We start from the raw sequence: 20,173 nt of genomic DNA on the forward strand, positions 1-20,173 counted from the left end.
CACACTGCTGTACACTGCATCAGCCTCATGCAATCATGCAAACTTTAAATCTTCAAGGGTTTTTTTTTTTTGTTTTTTTGAGAGGAGCTGTTCTATCCAATCAGGAAACGGAAAATTTGCATATGGCTGTTTTAGCTATTTTGGCTGGTTTGGCTGGTTTGCACTTCTTGAACCCTTCAGTCCTTTACAGATTAATGGACACAGAGTAGAACTTGAGCACTTGAGATTTGCCAGAAGAGGAGGCTGCCTTTTTCCCCTTTTTCCTGTTTTTTTTTTTTTTTTGTTCTTTATTTTTTAATATTTAATATTCAGAAGGGCACAACAATGCTTTTACTGACAACCGAAGGAGTACTGAACTTTACTGAACTGCTGTTTTAAAATGAGTTCTTTAAATTGTTCTGTTTGGAAGTAAACCATCACTTACTAAAACTTAACATTTTTAAGGTTTTACTGCTTCAAACTGTGAATATCTGAGTGTTTTGCTTTTATTATTATTAATAATCTTTGGTTTTGCACAAATATTATTGTTGTTTTTTTTTTTCTTCTTCTTCTTTTTCTCCCAGAATGTTCTTGCTTTAATATGCACTTGTGTTATGAATGACTTTTCAACACTTTTGTACGTTCCAAAGATTGGGGGAGGGAAAAAATGGCACAATAAAAAGTAACTGATGCAGATGCAGATGCAATTACAACTTGCTGTAGAAAAGCTCGATCTTTAAGCCAGTCGTCTACGTAAAACGTTCCAAATGTTGGATTAGTGCCTTACACAGAACTCCCTCCTGAAATATCTGAAAAGTGAACTGTACCTGTGGCTCTGCTCTACAAACACTGCTACTCCGGTAATCTGATGAGTCTAATGTAATGCTGTAATTCTTGTGTGCTGCTATATATATTTTTTATAGAGTAATCTAGATAAGAATGTACATTTCTGAATGTTAATTATGCTAAGAGCCTTTTAGATGAATGGTGAATTGCAGTAGTAGACCACGGCACGAGTTGTGTGTTTGTTTGGTACATGATGCATTAAGTACTGTGACTTATGCCCACCAATAAATCTGGGTTAATAGAACGTCTGTGCTCTTGATATAAAACTGTTGACTTGTAGCTGGAAAATGCATCTGTAAGTTCCACAAACTGTTAAGGCGTCAACTGTAATGTGAAACTCATTTATTATATAGATTAATAGAAACACAGAGTGATCTATTTTAAGTGTTTATTTATTTTATTGTTGTTGATTAATTATGAAGCTTACAGCTAATGAAAACCCAAACATTAGTTTCTCAGATTTAAAAACTGATTTAAAAATCTATTTATTGCATTAAAATGAGAGATTTTCATGGCTTAGGACTAGTTATCTGCAGTGTAAACATCTCTTCGTGTGAAAGTGAGCACCCGGGTGGCTGATAGCAGTTTCTGCACGGTGTCGGTGTACAGGAAGTGGGAGTGGTCGATTCTGGCCCGGCCCTCGGGGCTCATGCTGTCTCTCAGCATGTGCAGTAAAGTGAAGTGAAACTCCGTCCCCTCGGCCAGATCCAGAGAAAAAGCTTCACTTCTTTCTGAAATATTTAATCGCTGACTCCTCTGAGCTCCCAGCAGATACAGAGACCACGCCTCCTCAGGTACAGGTGATGCTGCTAACTGTTCACAGACCTGTGAGAAGACAAGGACAAGGAGGAATTTAATTTACCAATAACATTAAAACGTTAAGAAAATGTGAATGTTCTATATTTCTGCATAAATATGATCTAAAACATCATTAGATTTTCATACAGATCTTCAACACTTCAGTTTCTGAATCAGTTTCTCTGATTTTGCTATGTATAGGTTCATGTTTGAGTAAAATTTACATTATTGTTATATTTTTTAAACTACAGACAACATTTCTCCCAAATTCCAAATAAAAATATTCTCATTTAGAGCATTTATTTTTATTTATTTGCAAAAAATCTGAAATGGCTGAAATAACAACAAAAAAAAAGAGGCAGAGCTTTCAGATCTCAAATAATGCAAAGAAATCAATATTTCGTGGAATAACCCGGGTTTTAATCACAGTTTTATGCATCTTCCCATCATGTTCTCCTCCACCAGTCTTACACACTGCTTTTGGATAACTTTATGCTGCTTTACTCCTGGTGCAAAAATTCAAGCAGTTCAGTTTGGTGGTTTGATGGCTTGTGACCATCCATTTTCCTCTTGATTATATTCCAGAGGTTTTCAATTTGGTAAAATCAAAGAAACTCATCATTTTTAAGTGCTCTCTTATTCTTTTTACAGAGCTGTATTTGTGAGTAATACAAATATATTTTTGTTTTCAGTATCTGGTATGATTTCCCTCCCTTTTCAGCAATAACTGCTATATCTAAACCATTCCAGTAACTATAGATCAGTCCTGCACTCCGACTTGGAGGAAATTTATCTCATTCCTCCGTACAGAACAGCTTTAACTCTGGGATGTTGGTGGTTAATATGGTTTCCTCACATTATCTATTATCTGCTTACTTCAGCTCCTTCCACAACATTTCCTATAAGGATTAAGGGTCAGGACTTTGACTTCTTTGCTTAGGGTCATCGTCCTGCTGCATGACCCAACTTCTCTTGAGATACTGTTCCTGGACAAATGTCCTGACATTCATCTTTAGAAATAAGATATTTAAATCAGAATTCATTGTTCTATCAATGATGACAAGCCTTGGTAGCCCTGATGCATCAAAAAATGGTGCAAACCATGATACTACCACCACAATGTTTCACAGATGGGATAAGGTTCTAATGCAGTGTTTTCCTTTCTCTATACATAATGCTTTTAATTTAAACCATTTATTTAACCATTCATTTAAAGTCTCATTATCACCTGTTTCTAGTTTTACCTTGAAGTTAACTACTAATCCTAGAGGTTCACATGCCAGATATTTGCCAGATATTCTTACAGATATGTAATACTGGATCATTTTCCTCAATAAATAAATGAGCAAAGATAATATTTTTGGTCTCTTTTGTTTAACCAGGTTCTATTTACCTACTTTTATGACTTTAGTGTAAAAATCTGATGATGTTTCAGGTCATATTTATGCAGAAATATAGAACATAGACAATTCTAAAGAGTTCACAAACTTTAAAGCACTGCTGTATTTTGCTGTTATATATAATTATAGAATTTAAGACTGAATAAGGACTGTTTAACAACTGATGCCTGTTTGTGAGGAAGAGGAGGATGAAGAAGAGGAGGTAGAGGAGGAGAAGAAAGTGCACCTGAAGGACAAGATGCTCCTGCCCACACTGTGTGTTCCACTGACTCCAGGAGAAAGCATAAGTTGAGGACACCGATGCCATCTGCTCATACACTGCATGCTCAATCAGAGGATCCTAATAAAAAACACATGTAGACACTGATATGCAGTTGTAAAGACTATCAAAAACGTTAAAATGATGAAAATGGCACTCATCAGGACCACCCCAGGAAGGGAAGAGCGAGTTTCCTCTGTTGTACAAGATAAGTTCTTCAGAGTTACCAGTTTTAGAAACAACAAGTTAACAGCTCTCCAGATAAGAGTAACTAAATACTTCTTCACAGAGTATTTTGGTTTGTTTAAGTCTTTTAAGTTACATGATTTTACTTAATCTTATTAAGTCTTAGCTTTTATTTCTTATTTTAGTTCTCTTAGTTTTTTTTTTTACTTTTTTATTTATTTCATTATTTTATTTGTAATAGTTTTGCATTGTTTCTTATTAACTTGTTTTAATTTGTTTATTTTATTATTATACATGTGTTTATAGCAGCACAGGGCTGCGTCTGTGAGCTGATGTATCAGAATCGAGTCGCTGTGCTTTCCTCTGAGCGTTAGTGCTGTGATGCTACTCGGCAATGATGCATCAGCAGCAGTTCAAAAAGGGGCGGGGTCTGACTTCACATGTGTCGGAGACGGCGTGTTCTAGTCTTCACCCTCCTGGTGTTATGGCATCACTAGTGATTGTTGGGACAATTGGCCGAATAAATTGGGAGAAAAATGAGGGTTGCCTTCAATGTGCAATTGTGTCAGTATCCATATGAGCATATCAGAAACCTAGTGGGGATCTTATACTACAGTTAGTTCCGACCCTGCAATGCGATTGGCTGAGAGGTGTTCTATGAGTACCATTATCAGCCGGTAATGCACTGTAACCAAAGCTCTCCATGTATTACTCCACCACATACAGGTAACCTAGCAACGATGCAGCGCTTACAAGCCAAACAGCACAGCTACAAACAAACAGAGCAGCAATAGAACTATTTTAACTGGTGGAGTGTTATAACCAACAGGTCCTATTTTTTCCTCCTCTTTAACTCAAAATCTAATAACTCAAGCGATAATGGAATTTGGCCTGTGGCCTCGTGTCTACGACCGCAGCACAGCAGTGCCAATATTACACGTTATATCACTCCCTGTCATGTATTATTGCTTAGGTGGCCCCTAGTTCCCACAGCAGTTACGCCACCTTATATCTTTACCTTTTTGTTGACAGTGACATACTTGTCCGAGTACTCATTAACAAATATGTTGACTCCAGCTCGCCTCATGGCTGTTTGTAGAGCAGTCAGGCTCATCCATTTGCCCAGAATATGAGCCAGTTCACGAGCCTCCTTCATCTGCAGCATACACTGGTTCCCCTAAGATAAAAACACAGCTTTGTATAAGTCAAATTAACATCTCAGTTTAGTTTAAAGCTAAATAATGCTTTTAGTTGCTATCTTACACCCTGCCAGTAGTCTTATTTTAGCTTTCTTCAGCATCGTTTAAATAGCAGCAGAGCTTCTGAATATATCTACACTGATGGGCGTGGTGTTCTGTAAATGTTTGGAGGTGTGTTTAGATACATTTTGGAGTATTGCTATCTCTGTCTTGGTAACAGAAAACACAGGTGCTTGACTGACTGAATACAACCAAGACAGATGCCAATAGTCAGATGTTCATTGCTATCTTGGCAACAGGAGGCCAACTTTTACATCAACAATGAACCAAATACTAAATAAATAGATAGATAGATAGATAGATAGATAGATAGATAGATAGATAGATAGATAGATAGGTAGATAGATAGATACGTTTCCTTTGCTGAGAAGCATGTAAGTGCTGCACTGTTAAAATAGCAATCCACCAAAGTCAGAGCTCACCTGGCTCTTAAAGGGAATTAAAGGCAAGTGACACTCCGATTGATTTAGTTTACATTACGCCCAAAATTAACCACATCCATGATTCATTAGTACAAGAGAATTAGTACGTGCCTTTTGTGCGTTTTGAGACACGTAAGGTGTACTTTTCCTGTCTTTGCGATAGCAAAGACACACTGACACGCCCTAAATCAATCACTAGGATAGAGCCCCATATGAGACTTGCCTTGACAGTGATGCTGAGTTCAGTGAGAGCTGTGTTGAGGGTAAACAGCACTGAATCCTGGCCCAGTGGCCTCAGCTCCCAAGACTGGAATGGCATATTTGCATATATCTCCTGAAGCAGAGTGAAGGAAGAGAAAGACTCCATCCTGAAGGAGACGCTGCGAGTCTCAGCACTGTATGATGTGTCCATGATGCAGTCTGTTCTCCAGTGCTGCCCTACAACCAACACAGATCATGGAGAAGTCGGGTATAAATTCAGGAAAAAAAAAAGTTTTATATAAGTTTTAGAAGCTACAGTTTGAACTCCATAAAATCAATTCAATGATAATGTGAAAAGTATCTCCATTCATAATTAAAAATAATTAATACTCATCTGATTTTGTACTCTTTTTTAATATTGGAGAAAAATAAAACAGAGTTTTTTTTTTACTAATGTACTCTGAATGCAGAGTTATGCAGAAGAGTGAAATATATCATATCATTTTGTGGCCTTATTTATTTTGTGCAGTTTTAATATTTAATTTTATTGTAGTAATACATATAGTTGTCATGTTCCTTACATCTTACATTCACATTGCATGGCAAAAATGAAGAGAACACTTCAGTTTCTGAATCAGTTTCTCTGATTTTGCTATTTATAGGTTTATGTTTGAGTAAAATGAACATTGTTGTTTTATTCTATAAACTACAGACAACATTTCTCCCAAATTCCAAATAACAATGTTGTCATTTAGATCATTTATTTGCAGAAAAGCTCAAATAATGTAAAGAAAACAAGCTCATATTCATAAAGTTTTAAGAGTTCAGAAATCAATATTTGGAGGAATAACCCTGTTTTTTTTTTAATCACAGTTTTCGTGCATCTTGGCATCATGTTCTCCTCCACCAGTCTTACACACTGCTTTTGGATAACTTTATGCTGCTTTACTCCTGGGGTAAAAATTCAAGCAGTTCAGTTTGGTTTGATGGCTTGTGATCATCCATCTTCCTCTTAATTATATTCCAGATTAAATTCATTATTTTTAAGTGTTCTCTTATTTTTTATACATATATCAAAAATCATTCAGTTACCAATAGGGTCCCAGCGGGCCACCTGTGGTTCTTTCAGGAAGATCACAGAATCAGGCAGGACTACAGTGACCCCTACAGCTCCAGACTGTGTACTGTTCTCATCCTGCTTCCCTGAAACAGCACTGTGCACCTGAGCAGGTTCTGATTGGTATGGAAACACCTGGAGTCCTGTATCCAGCAACTGAGAACACATATAGACAAATACAGAGAGTCAGAGAGTCTGCATCTACAGTACAGGTCAAAAGTTTGGACACACCTTCTCTTTTTCAATGCGTTTTCTTTATTTTCATGACTGATATTTACATTGTAGATTCTCACTGAAGCATCAAAACTATGAATGAACACATGTGGAGTTTTATGTTCTTAATAAAAAAAGAGCTGAACCTCCACAGTCACCGGACCTGAACCCAATCCAGATGGTTTGGGGTGAGCTGGAGCACAGAGTGAAGAAGGCAAAGGGGCAACAAGTGCTAATAAACACCTCTGGGAACTCCTTCCTTCCTTCAAGACTGTTGGAAAACTTTTCATTTTAGGTGGCCACCTCTTGAAGCTCATTGAGAGAATGATGCCAAGAGTGTGCAAAGCAGTAATCAGAGCAAAGGGGGGCTATTTTGAAGAAACTAGAATAAAACACGTTTTTTTTTTTTTTTTTTTTTAGTTATTTCACCTTTTGTAGCTGTTAAGTAGATAGATAGATAGATAGATAGATAGATAGATAGATAGATAGATAGATAGATAGATAGATAGATAGATAGATAGATAGATAGATAGATAGATAGATAGGGCAATAAGGCTATAGAAAACTTACTATGTGACATAGAAATATAATATAAATATGCATCTGTAACAAATATAGTTCTAAAAAGAGAATCTAAAAAGTCATTAAAATAAAGAAAGTGCATTGATTGATGATATAGGATATTTACCTGTCTGATCTCCCAGCCTCTGGCTGTATAAGACTGTGGAGGTAAGTGGAACACCTCAAAGTAGAAGACTCCGCCCAGGGACATGTACTTCTGCAGATCCACTACATGCTCCTCCCTGCTGTCAGTCACTGGCACGGCTACTGTGGGGGCGGAGTCGGCCTCATCTGGTGAGAATTAAAGTTTTCAAGTTGGATCCAAAAGCCAAACTCCAACATACCCAGAACTGATCAGCTCCATCAAAAACATATCACTCAGCGCTGAGAGCCTGAAGATCCACAACCTCACGAGGGCGACACTCTGTTGTAGTGGAAGCCCATGTGTTTTTAAGCATATTAAATAAAGTCTTAGATATCTAATGAAAGGAAACTCTCACTCTTTGCCAGATAAAGCTTACAATGTTAATATTTTCCTAATCGAGTTAACCCTTAGAACCCTTAGAACTAAAATTGCACCTTGTGTTCTCAGCTTAGTTACTCAGGAATCCCTTCACACATAAACATAGTCCATATATGTTTAAAAAGGGCGGAGCTTACTCTTTCTAAAAAATAGTGATCACATTCCAGTGCGGTAAAGCTAAATCTACAAGAAACCCATTGAGAGAAAAACACCTAAAAAGTGAAAAATCTCCTTCCCCAACCAATATTATTTACCTTTAGTGCTTCAAACATATTTATATGATGTTTCATCAGTAACCAAATAATATCAGTAAATAAAGACTCAAAAGTGTCCACAGAGAAAAAGTGTGAAACTACCTGCTTTACTCAAACTAAAGCAGTATATAGTTTTTTTTTATTTTACTCGTATTTTTACATTTATATACTGTAGTTTTCTTTGTGTGCCCTGATCAAAATACTGAAAGGTATAGGCTGCTCTGAGTGTCAGGTTTTTAATAAGTTAATATACATGTATCCTAGAGGTGTGGTTATTGATTATCAAGAAAATGACTCTGCCTGATGCTGTTTCTCCATGTATTTTGTCAAAGTCATAATTAAAAAGCCATGTAATTAACTCAAATCATCAATATTCTTATGCTTTTAACTCATAAATAAACACTCTGGTTTAACCATTTTTGAAAATATATCTTAGGTTTGAATATATTTAAAGTCTATACATTCAAAAATATGTAAAAAAAAAAAAAAAAAAAAAAAAAAAACAAGGCGCTTGGTAAAATTTTGACCCAAACATGATCAGTTCCAGGAAAATATAACAATTCTGCTTCCTTTTACATTTTAAATGATTATATTTTTGAGCAGCCGTATGTCTTCTGGAGTAAAAGAGATCAGGGCATGTGTCTGTCTGATACAATTACTGTGTTATAAGACCTGAAAAAGAGAAACTGACAAAAAACTGAGAAAAAACACATAAAAACAGCCTAGAGTTCAAAGGGTTAACGCATTCTGAGAACTTAAGTGGGTGTGAGAGAGAGAGAGAGAGAGAGAGAGAGAGAGAGAGAGAGAGAGAGACACTCTGACCTGTTTCTCCTGCAGAAGTCGAGACACCTTCCACTATGGTCTCGATCTCGATCTGACCTTCTCCCTCCTCCTTCTGTCTTTGTGAAGAGCTCTTTCTCTCCTTCTTAGCAGAGTGAACACTGGCAGCGCTCTGAGATGCAGATACACAAAGCTTAATATCAATATCAATATCACATCACAATGTAAAAATACATTTTAATGCAGGAAATGGCATCTAATTAATAAAAATACACAAGCATCAAGAGGAAATCTTTATATTTTCTTCAAATTTAGAATGTTTTATTGGTACAGTAAAAAAAATAGCACTCAAACAATTATGTAAGCACTATCAATTTTTTCTGCAAAGCTGGGTCTGGCCCTGTTAATGTTCCAATGTGATTCAATTTTATAGCACATAATGCATCCTGTATGCTAGAAATACCCAAGCTAGAAAAACATTGCAGCCTGCTACAGTTATTAAAGGAGAAATCTGGGGATAAACATAATAACGAGTATGAATTTTTGTCAAATAGCCCACCTCCATTTACCCTCAGAATTCTCAAATACAGCACTTTTAGCCGATGCTCCCAACAGGCTTGCAATGCAAGTGATAGGGGCATAAAGTAGTCCATGCAAATAAATGGCTATTTTTACCTCATTAACAACAAACTCAAAGTAGCTCCAAACTTCATTGGCAGAATTGTGAGAACCTTAACAATTTAAAATCAGGCACTTGATTTTGAACCATTTCCAGTTATTGACTGAATCTGAAGAGCTTAAATGGAAAAAAATACAGGGAAAAAAAAGGTGTGTATAAATTTTGGACTGGAAAAAAATAAGAGATTTTGCTATTTATAGGTTTATGTTTGAGTAAAATGAACATTGTCGTTTTATTCTATAAACTACAGACAACATTTCTCCCAAGTTCCAAATAAAAATATTCTTATTTAGAGCATTTATTTACAGAAAACGAGAAATGGCTGAAATAACAAAAAAAAAGAAGCAGAGCTTTCAGACCTCAAATAATGCAAAGAAAATAAGTTCATATTCATAAAGTTTTAAGAGTTCATAAATCAATATTTGGTGGAATAACCCTGGTTTTAATCACAGTTTTCATGCATTTCTAGGCATCATGTTCTCCTCCACCAGTCTTACACACTGCTTTTGGATAACTTTATGCTGCTTTACTCCTGGTGCAAATATTCAAGCCGTTCAGTTTGGTGGTTTGATGGTTTGTGATCATCCGTCTTCCTCTTGATTAATATTCCAGAGGTTTTCAATTTGGTAAAATCAGAGAAACTCATTGTTTTTAGGTGGTCTTAATAAGGAATTGACAATGTGACTAAATGCTATTTTTCTATAAATCACATCCTGTATTATACAGCTATTAATAACAATAATCAAACCACAGTAACTGCATGAGCTGCGTATTGTTGCATACTGTGTACATTAAAAAGCCTCTAAATATAACTTTATATATTTACCTCCTTCCTTTCAGATTTAAGTGACTGGATCTCCTCGTCTGCTTGCTCTGCACTTGACCTCCCGTTCTCCTCGCCCTTCATCTCTCCATCCTCTAGAGCTCTGGGGGTCTCAGGCCGGGTGATGATGGTCTCTGTGTTCTCCGCTTCCTCCTTTTCCAGTTTCCTCTTCTCCTCTTGAGCTCGGTGGCTCAGGTGAGACAGGTGGTCGTAGTTGGTGTGCAGGATCCGCACAGCGATATCACTCATGGCCAGCTGCCTGGGAAGCTCAAAGCCGAGCCCCACATCCGTAAAGTGGTAGCCTTTAAACCTGCGTTAAAAAAGCAGCAAAATAGAGCACAGAGGCTACAGTGCTGCCCCAGCCATACAGATCTACACACTAGGGCTCTGTCCCATTTCACCATTTAGCCCTACCTCTAGGGAGAGGATGCCCTGATTGTTAGGTTAGAGGGGTAGATTAGGAGAAGTGTTGGGGCTACATTGCCCTTTAAAAAGAGATTTTTATTACAATCACTGACAAGATGGGTCATAAAGAAGGTTCAAAGAAACCAAAGAAAAATGAGTAAAAAGAGTATTTTCCTTGTTAAAATGTACAATAACCACTTTATTGCAATAGTTTCATGAAAAAATAAACTAACTTTACAGGAGAGAAATAAAACCTTCTTCATTTTCAATGGAAGTCAATGTAAAAAGAGTGTATTTCAGGTCATTGTAGAGATTTTCTCTTTGTCCGATACTCATGATAATCATAATTATAATAATCATAATAATTATTTATTGGCCATTAGCAACATCTACTGCACTGCTCCATTTACAGATATATCTTTACCTTGTATAGAAAGTTTTTAAACCCTTATATATTTTCTATTCTTCTGTGTTTAAATTTTGTTGCTTTTGGATGCCTACATTTCCTTTGGGATCAATAATGTCTCCATCTATCTATCTATTTAAGGTGGAATGTAAATATTTAATAAAATAAAAGTTAATGAAAGCTTAATTTCTGCAGCACCTGACCCGCTATCTGAAGACATAAGATAAATTATACCCAAAACTTAACTAGTTAAATGAGCTCTACTGCTATATCTGCTACATCTGTATTGGGTTCTTAAAGGGTTTCCCAGTTCTTAGTAGAGTATTTTACTTGTTAAAATGTACAATAACCACTAAATTACCATAGTTTCATGTAAAACTTCAAATTAAACGTAAAGTATATCCAAAAACATCACCTTTACAGGAGAGAAATAAAACCTTCTAAACTTTCAATGGAAGTCAATGTAAAAAGAGTTTATTCCAGGTAGTTTTGGAGATTGTCTCTTTGTCCATTCATCATAATAATCATAATAATCATAATAATTATTGTTTTTAAACCCTTATATATTTGTATTACTATTATGTGCTTAAATTATGTTAAATATATATCTTACTGTATTGTCTTGCTGCTGCTGGATGCTTAAATTTCCTTCGGGATTAATAAATCTATCTATCAAGAAATGTTGACATAGTATAAATGAAAGTTTGTTCAAATTATGTAGTAAACTAAAAATGCACAAAAATTTAGATACTTGTTTTTTCATTGAACAGTAACAATATGTGATTTCAATGTTCTACAGCAGTTTTTTTTCGTAACATGCAAAAAAAAAAAAAAAAAAAAAAAAAAAACAATTGCTCGTAGTTTGTCTCAGTAGCTAGATAAATAACTTTCACATTCCACCTTAAATAGTGCAACAGATGGCAGAGGCTGCCGCATTTAAGGCAGAATGGAAACATTTAAGAAAATAAAAGTCAATAAAAGCATATTTCAGTTCTCAATCACAGATGAATTAATGAATGGACAATAATAATTGATGCACCTCCTCACCTCTGTCTGAAAACATACTATAAAATACGCTCTTAAGTTAACTAGTTAACCAGCAGCAGCAGCAGTTAGGTTGCTGAACTTTAGAGCTCCAGTGCTTTACTTAGCTATATCTGTATCAGGTTGTTGAAGGCTTTCACCCTTTCCTCTTCTAATTCTGTTCCAAAGGAAAGGGTTTCATTAGAAAACAAGGGGTATGGCTACTAAAAAGAAATGGGATTGGGCCTAGAAATACAATTTTACTATTAAAAAGGGAAATCACACCTACCTGGGTTTTTTGTTGAGGTTGGCCCACAAGCACAGAGTGATGTTGTCGTCTTGCACTACTGTCTGCATGTTTCCAGTTTCATTGTCTACACAAGCTTTAGCCCCCTGAAACACAGAAACAAGATCCTTACACAATTACACGTTATTTATATGTTATAAGCTATACTCTTTATTCACCTACGTCACCCTCGTCTATCAAAACGAGGCTGTGGGGTACAGAAGCAGCGTGGTACCTCTGAATACTAACACAGCAAATTCTGGTTTTGGAATAAACCTCCTGAGAGTTAATATCAACTCATTTTAGGTGTATATGCATGACCATCAAATACACTCTATGACTAAAACTATTTACTGGGAGTTCACTGTGTTATCAATTAATGCAAAAATGTGTGGTATTAAACTAATATCACTAAAAAAAACATAAGATAAAAAACTCTAATATTTTTAAACCCTGGAACATTTAGCAGAAAATGACGAAAAAGTCATCATTACTGATTACAAAACAATTTCATACTCAATACAAATGAATGCAATGTTGATGGTAACTTGCTCTTATAACCTATAACATGTCGGCTAGGCAAACAACCATCATATAAAATATAATGGAATACCCAATAGAAGGAAGCCCTGGTGGGCAAAAATTCACACTGAAGGTGAGCTAGGATTGAGGGACATATCCATTATGTATATAAATGCTTAACTCTGTCAAATAACTCCAACACAGAATACCATTTAAATTTGATTGAGTTAAAATAACACTGTTAGAAAGTGAAAATTAACTCTCAGCTGTTTAACTGGTTAATCTTCAGTTACTGTAGTCTTTCAGTAAAACAGTTTGGGGGAATCTTACACTTATTTTCTGCTCATTTTCCATTCTACTTACATACTACTTACATTCAGTATCTCCTCAGTGGCGAGCAGGTATTTTTTATGGATGAGGTTCTGGAGAGAGAGGATAGTGCTGTAATAGACCTGATTCACAGCGGGCTCAAGCTCAGGGTTCAGTAACAGGTCCAATTCATCTGTTAACTAAAAATGAAGAAAGAAGCAATGTTACTCAAGTGGATATAAGACACTTTTATAGGATACTATACAGTAACACTGCACAAAAAATGAGTACACTGCATTAATTCATTAATTTTTCATGATCTTGCAGCAGCATTGATGATGGTAGAGTCTGACCACTGCTCAAAGCCTCTCTTCTCCATCCCGCACATCCCAAAGATTCTCCATGAGGTTAAGATCTGGACTCTGTGGTGAACTCTCTCTCGATCCATGTGTGAAAATGATAAATGATGATCTCATGCTCCCTGAACCCTGAACTCTTTCACAATTCCAGCACCATGAATCCTGACATTGTCATCTTGGAATATGAAGAAAAAATCCATTGATGGAATAACCTGGTCTATAATATTGAGTATATTCAGGTAGTCAGCTGACCTCATTCTTTCAGCACATACTGTTGCTGAACCTAAACCTGCAGACCAACTGCAGCATCAACCATCAACCCCACATCATTTACTTACTTAAATCCAGGTGGTGACCAAAAAATATTTTATTACATGACTGTTTTCCAACATGATAACGACCCCATGAATCACACTTCCAAGATGACAAATGCCTTGCAGAAGAAGCTGATTTCTATAGACAATTGAGCATCTGTGGGGCATCCTCAAACAGAAGGTGGAGGGATGCAAGGTCTCTAAACATCTCCCACCAGCTCTGTGATTTCATCAGGGTGGAGTAGAAGGAACCTAGAGGAGCTTTAGTGAAACTCTAGTGAACTCCATAACCAAGAGAATTAAAGCAGTGATGGAAAATAATGGTGGCCACAAAACAAATATTAACATTTTGGGCATAATTCATCTATTTTCAAAATTAAGGCAAAATTTGTGCATTTTATGCAACTATACAGGGATGTATTAATTTGTGTAGCCAGCTGTTTAGACATTAATGGCTGTATATATGTAGTTTCTTTAATTTAACCAAATTGAAAACCTCTGGAATATAATCAAGAGGAAGATGGACGATCATAAGCCATCAAACCACCAAACTGAACTGCTTGAATTTTTGAACCAGGAGTAAAGCAGCATAAAGTTATCCAAAAGCAGTGTGTAAGACTGGTGGAGGAGAACATGATGCCAAGATGCATGAAAAAAAGCTGTGATTAAAAACCAGGGTTATTCCACCAAATATATGTTTCCCTACATCTGTTTTTCACAATTCTCATTAAACACAATAGTACGTTGCAGCACGCATTAACATTTTTGTTTTAAATACCTTTAAAAACCCAATTTCTGCCCTGTAATCATACATATGTACACTACATATAGTACAGTATAAAACTCACCCGCAGAGCCAAAGCACATTGTTGCATGATTGGCTGGATTTGCAGCTCTGGGTCATCTTGCCACAGACTGATAAAGGTATTGATCTCCGGTTGCACAGCAGGGTTTGGAGTACCATCACAAAGCATGTACCGATCCCACTATAGAGACCGGGATTAGTATATTAGTATTTATCAAAAGGAAAAATACTGCTGGATTTAACATGTGCTTCATCATCGTGGTCTAAAATTTATAGGGGAACATATTATACCTCTTTTTACAAAAGTTCTTTGCACAAAATCACTCTTACATAAAGAAATCTCACCAGATCTGCTCTTACCAGTTTTAGTACCTTTCAGAATGAGCCGTTTAAGGGCTCTGCCACTTTTATGCAAATAAGCTGTTGCTGTTGCTGCATTACAGTTTATAACATGTAATGTTCTTGAGAATTTGAATAAAGCTCTACTACAACATTAGGTGATAATAAAGCTCTGGAGAAAAATAAGAGACCACTTAAAAATGATGAGTTTCTTTAATTTTACCAAATTAAAATCCTTTATAATAAATATATAAATAAAAGGAATATAGATGATCACAAGCCATCAAACCAAACTGAACTGCTTGATTTTTTGCAGCAGGAGTAAAGCAGCATAAAGTTATCCAAAAGCAGTGTGTAAGACTGGTGGAGGAGAACATGATGCCAAGATGTATGAAAACTGTGATTAAAAACCAGGTTTATTCCACCAAATATTGACTCTTAAAATCTTTTTTTTTTTTTTTTTTTGTTATTTGAGCCATTTCTCATTTTCTGTAAATAAATGCTCTAAATGACAATATTTTTATTTAGAATTTGGGAGAAGTGTTGTCTGTAGTTTATAGAATAAAACAACAATGTTCATTTTACTCAAACATAAACCTATAAATAGCAAAATCAGATAAACTGATTCAGGAACTGAAGTGATCTCTTAAGTTTTTCCAGACCTGAATATTCACTATAAGAGGTCAATCCATTTAATGATGTACACTCTTTTAGTTTTATAAAGCTCTTACCTCAGCTTTCTCCCTGGATGCAGCCTCCCATGTGTTAACTGCAGACTGGTTCTCCTCCAGTTTAAAATGCAGTTCATTAAGCTCATCCTCCCTGCGTTCTCTCTCCTGTAGTGGAGCCATAAGATACACCGGTTATTTAGAATAGATACACGATTGGTTAAAAAAGGCTAAAGCTGTTGTTTCCATGTGGGTCAGCCAGACGTCTTTCTGTAGCAGTTTTTTTTCTCCAGTTTCCAAGAGTCTTTTGTTTACTTGAAGGTGTAGAAACAGTACTCACCGCTCTCTGGCTTCTGTATCTGTAATTTCTCTAAATAAACTAAGACTTCTACTTTTAATAGTTACAGAGTTCTCTGTGTTTCAGTTTTTGTCTTTTTTCTAGTTATTGTGATAATGAAAGTGTGAATGTGCTGCTGTGTGTAAGTGTGTAAATGCTGCAGTATGCCTGAACAGTATAATAAACATGGTTAAATGTGTTCTACATCACATAAATGTAGTAAAAATGAGCTCTCACTTTTTCTCGTTGGCTCTATAGTGCTGCCAGGCTCTAATATGTGAGTTGCTGTTTTTTTTTTTTTCAGAGCAGTGGGTGGAGCTAAGCTACTGTTTCATTGGCTGGTTCGTAATATATTCTGCACTGTAAAAAGTTTCTTGTAAATCTTTAATGCAAGTTTACAGCAAAAAAGTTCTCAGTAAAGGATTGTAAATCTACAGAGAGATTATAGCATATTACTCTATAATAAGAATAGTGATTAATATGTTCATAGATAGAGAAATATAATATACAGATATAAATTAAGGATATGAGATAGCAGGTATCAGCAGATACGACAAATACTGAACATAAACCTGTGCAAGTATTGTATTTAAGCTAAGTGTTCCGAACATCCCTTTCAGACAGCTTCCGTCTTACAGTGTCCACAGTTAATCCTGTTGGATGTGGTTGGTCCTTCTTGGTGGTATGCTAACATTACCCTGGATACCGTGGCTCTTGATGCATCACAAAGACTTGCTGTCTTGGTCACAGATGCACCAGCAAGACGTGCACCAACAATTTGTCCTCTTTTGAAGCAGAACTGTGCTCTTACCCTGATAATTGAACCTTTACACTCTGCTCTTACTGGTGCAATGTGCAATTAATGAAGATTGACCACCAGGCTGCTCCAATGTAGCCATGAAACCTAAAATCCCACACTAAAATTATGACAGGTGTTTCAGTTTCATTGTTCAACCCCTGTACATGTTGTATAGAGTGTGGTTAGTCTACAGATAAACATAGGTTGTGATTAAAAAAGTAAATGAGACTTGCTCCTCATCTGTCCTCCTTCTCTTCTGGCTTCACTGGGAGGAGTTCAAGAGTCTGATGACTCTCGGAACAAAGGATCTCCTGAGTCTGTCTGTAGAGCAGCTCTGTGACAGGAACCTTTCACTGAAACTGCTCCTATGATCCATGAAGATGGTGTGCAATTACAGTACAATAACCGTATGTACTTTGCAGTTTTGGGGGTTTTAGTTGCCAGAGAATAATAAACCAAAAAAAAAAATAATAAATGATGTCCAATCAGTGTATTTTGTAATGGACGCAGGGTTTAAACGGGTTAAATGGCAAAAATAAAGGTAAAAATCAGGTGTGTTCTAAGATTTCTCACCTGTTTAGTATATGTAGACGTTTGGAGTCCTACTATCTTGTAATTTTACCTTAAGATTGATCTAACCTTTAACTCATGCCTCTGTCTTTCCTCTTCTTCTCTCTGCTCTCTCTCCAGCCTCTCCTGCTCAGCGATGAGAAGAGCCTCCTCTGCCACAGAGTCACAGAAACAGATGATCACGTATTAAAGATAAGACACTGAAAAAAAAAAGAATGGTCTTATCAATAAACATCACTGTACGTTCATACCTTCCTCCTTCCTCCTCCGCTCCTCTTCCTCTTTCTGTAGCCTTTTTTTCTCAGCTTTGCTGGTCCTGCCGTCTTTCTTCTTGGCAGACTGGATTCATATGAACAGGTGTAATCATGGTAGAGGAGGAGGTTATTAAAATACAGGTAAAGGATTTAGTTAAATTACACTGTATAACTGTTTAATACCTGACTGACAGATGACTATCTGACCTATTCCTACTTACTCTCTTTTTCCGAGTAGCCCTCATACCTCAACCTAGCCTCGCTGTGTCTTAAAAACAGAGGGAAAAGCAAAGAAAATGCAACTATATGACAAAAACATTCACTATTGCAACTTTATTTTAATAATTCAGTGTGAAATGTGAAATTTATATATTTTATATAGGTGTATTGCACACAGAGTGATCTATTTTAACCATTCGTTTCTTTTATTGTTGATGATTATGGCTTACAGCCAATGAAAACCCAAAAATTTGAATATTATAAAAGTCAAGTCCTGCTGGAAAATGAAATCTGCATCTTCATAAAAGAAGCTGCCAGCAGAGGGAAGCTGTAAGATATGAAGTGCTGTGAGATTTTGCGGGAAAACAAATTTGCACTGACTTTAGACTTGATAATAAAACACAGTGGATCAACACCAGCAGATAACGTGGTTTGGAGATGCAGATTTCATTTTCCAGCAGGATTTGGCACACTGCCCACACTGCCAAAAGTATCAATTGGTCTTATATAATAAGACACTGATTTTTGGGGTCTCATTGGCTGTAAGCTTCATAATCATCAACAATAAAAGAAATAAACGCTTAAAATAGATCTATATAATATATGAGTTTCACATTTTGAACTGAAATACGGAAATAAAGTAAGTTAAAATTTCAATGACAAGAACTAGTATAAGAAAGAATAGAAAGAATGGACCTTATCTAGCAAAACTTAATACTAGTCAAAAAATTACAACATGTCAATTATTTCTCATTTAAATTTCAATACAATTTAAACTCTTATTCTGAGTAACACCAGTTTCATCAGCTCTGTTTTTTATGATCCCTAATCCTGATAATTCCCTTAAATGTGAAGGACATGCAGCTTATCTACATTATTATACTGACATCTATTGTTCATAAGAGATCGTTTATATGTTAGTTACACTCAATAAAATAAAAGCTAGCGTTAACTAGTGTAGTTTTTTTTTATATTCTTTACTGGAATCAGTGTTTAAACTGAGATATATTTTGTAATATATTGTAATCCCTGCAATTATAACGTTCATGTAATAGGTATTTTAGCTGCCAGTACTATCAGAGTGGAAAAGAGCTATCTGTTAGCTAATTGATAGTAATCAGTAATCAGTAATCAGAACACGATAATAGATAAGTTATTTAGCTTGGTAGCTAAATAACAGCTAAAACTAAACAGCTAATATTAATCTGCAGGTTTAGTAAATAAGTGCATTAAGATGCTGAACAGTATTACTGCCTGTACATAAAACTATAAAACTACTGTAACCTATAAAACAGCACTAATAATAATATTAATAACCCGCACTCACTATTCTCACTATTTTCACCTCGCTCAGCTACTGCTGCTGCCGCTGTTGGGCGACTAGCTGCCATGGTAACCGTCTGTGTAGGGAAGCGCCCCCAGGTGGCGAGTTTAGAGATTTCACTGAAATGATATTAACCCTTTCAGACCCTGCATTCATTCTAATGAACATACAATTCTCAAACAGCGGCTTATATCTGCTATAGTAATATCTGCTATATTCATACCTGTCAAGTTTTAGATTTAAAAATAAGGGATATTTTCCTCGGTCCGCTTAAAGCCGTCCCACCAGCCCAACGAAGGTTCAGTATCCCTTACATTTTAAGACAGGTTTACAAAAAATCTAAAATAACCACAAGTGAACCACTTACACACTACAATCAGATTATCAGAATCTGAAATGTTGTGGACATTCCTACATATGTCATTCTTTTAATACAGCCAAATTAAAAATCCTTTCTTTAAAAAAAAAAAAAAAAGATTTCATGTCTTTTTTGTAATAAATGCACTCTTTTATATGATATATTTTTTATTTATTTAATGGATTTAAAATTGAACAAAGGGTGCACAAATTCTGCAAAATTACTGTTGGTGACCTAAACATAGTATCATGAGCTTTTACTAAAAGGACATGGACCAGATATGTTTCATCAGTAAAAATTTGTCCTAAGGGGCCTGCACAATAAATTTTAATTAATACTTCTTTCTTTTGATCACTCCACCCCTGATCAGTTCAGTTAATTTCGGTCCTCTCCACATTTCTAGTTAAACTGAGTCACAAGCTGTAAATTTGTTTATTTTAAAAGGTTTAATCTGTGTGTTTTATTTCGGAGACGAGTATTTTTAAGCAGCTATCAGAAAAATCTCATCACAGTTTACATGATTAGCCTACCGTTACCTTTCTTTAAGAAAAATCGCTGTATATCCAGATCTGTTTT

The 20,173-nt window shown here is 35.9% G+C and overlaps 2 protein-coding genes across 3 annotated transcripts in view; one reads left to right on the forward strand and one right to left on the reverse strand.

Annotated features, from left to right (window-relative positions):
* zgc:101566 (transmembrane protein 263) overlaps positions 1-20,173 on the forward strand; it is a 105,481-nt gene that overhangs the window by 13,914 nt on the left and 71,394 nt on the right. The window lies entirely within an intron of this gene.
* LOC103044011 (dynein axonemal intermediate chain 7-like) lies at positions 1,200-19,380 on the reverse strand. Its single transcript, XM_022683859.2, has 16 exons — positions 19,243-19,380; positions 17,918-17,964; positions 17,694-17,781; positions 17,512-17,594; positions 15,800-15,904; positions 14,773-14,910; positions 13,317-13,451; positions 12,424-12,527; positions 10,304-10,610; positions 8,841-8,970; positions 7,369-7,532; positions 6,443-6,623; positions 5,373-5,587; positions 4,487-4,645; positions 3,250-3,363; positions 1,200-1,650 (listed from the first exon to the last, which is right to left on the reverse strand). Exons 2-16 carry the CDS (start codon positions 17,939-17,941, stop codon positions 1,348-1,350), a joined length of 2,250 nt encoding a protein of 749 aa, XP_022539580.2. The 5' UTR covers positions 17,942-17,964; positions 19,243-19,380; the 3' UTR covers positions 1,200-1,347.

The sequence above is a fragment of the Astyanax mexicanus genome, chromosome 10 (genome assembly GCF_023375975.1).
Source record: "Astyanax mexicanus isolate ESR-SI-001 chromosome 10, AstMex3_surface, whole genome shotgun sequence".
Classification (NCBI taxonomy): domain Eukaryota; kingdom Metazoa; phylum Chordata; class Actinopteri; order Characiformes; family Acestrorhamphidae; genus Astyanax; species Astyanax mexicanus.

Coding starts and splice junctions, on each gene's coding strand:
- LOC103044011 (XM_022683859.2), bottom strand. CDS start 17,941: ATGAGGGCTACTCGGAAAAAGAGA. Junction 13,452..14,772: donor AATGTGCTTTGGCTCTGCGG/GTGAGTTTTATA, acceptor CTTCATTTTTAG/TTAACAGATGAATTGGACCT. Junction 5,588..6,442: donor GGCCCGCTGGGACCCTATTG/GTAACTGAATGA, acceptor TGTTGGTTGTAG/GGCAGCACTGGAGAACAGAC.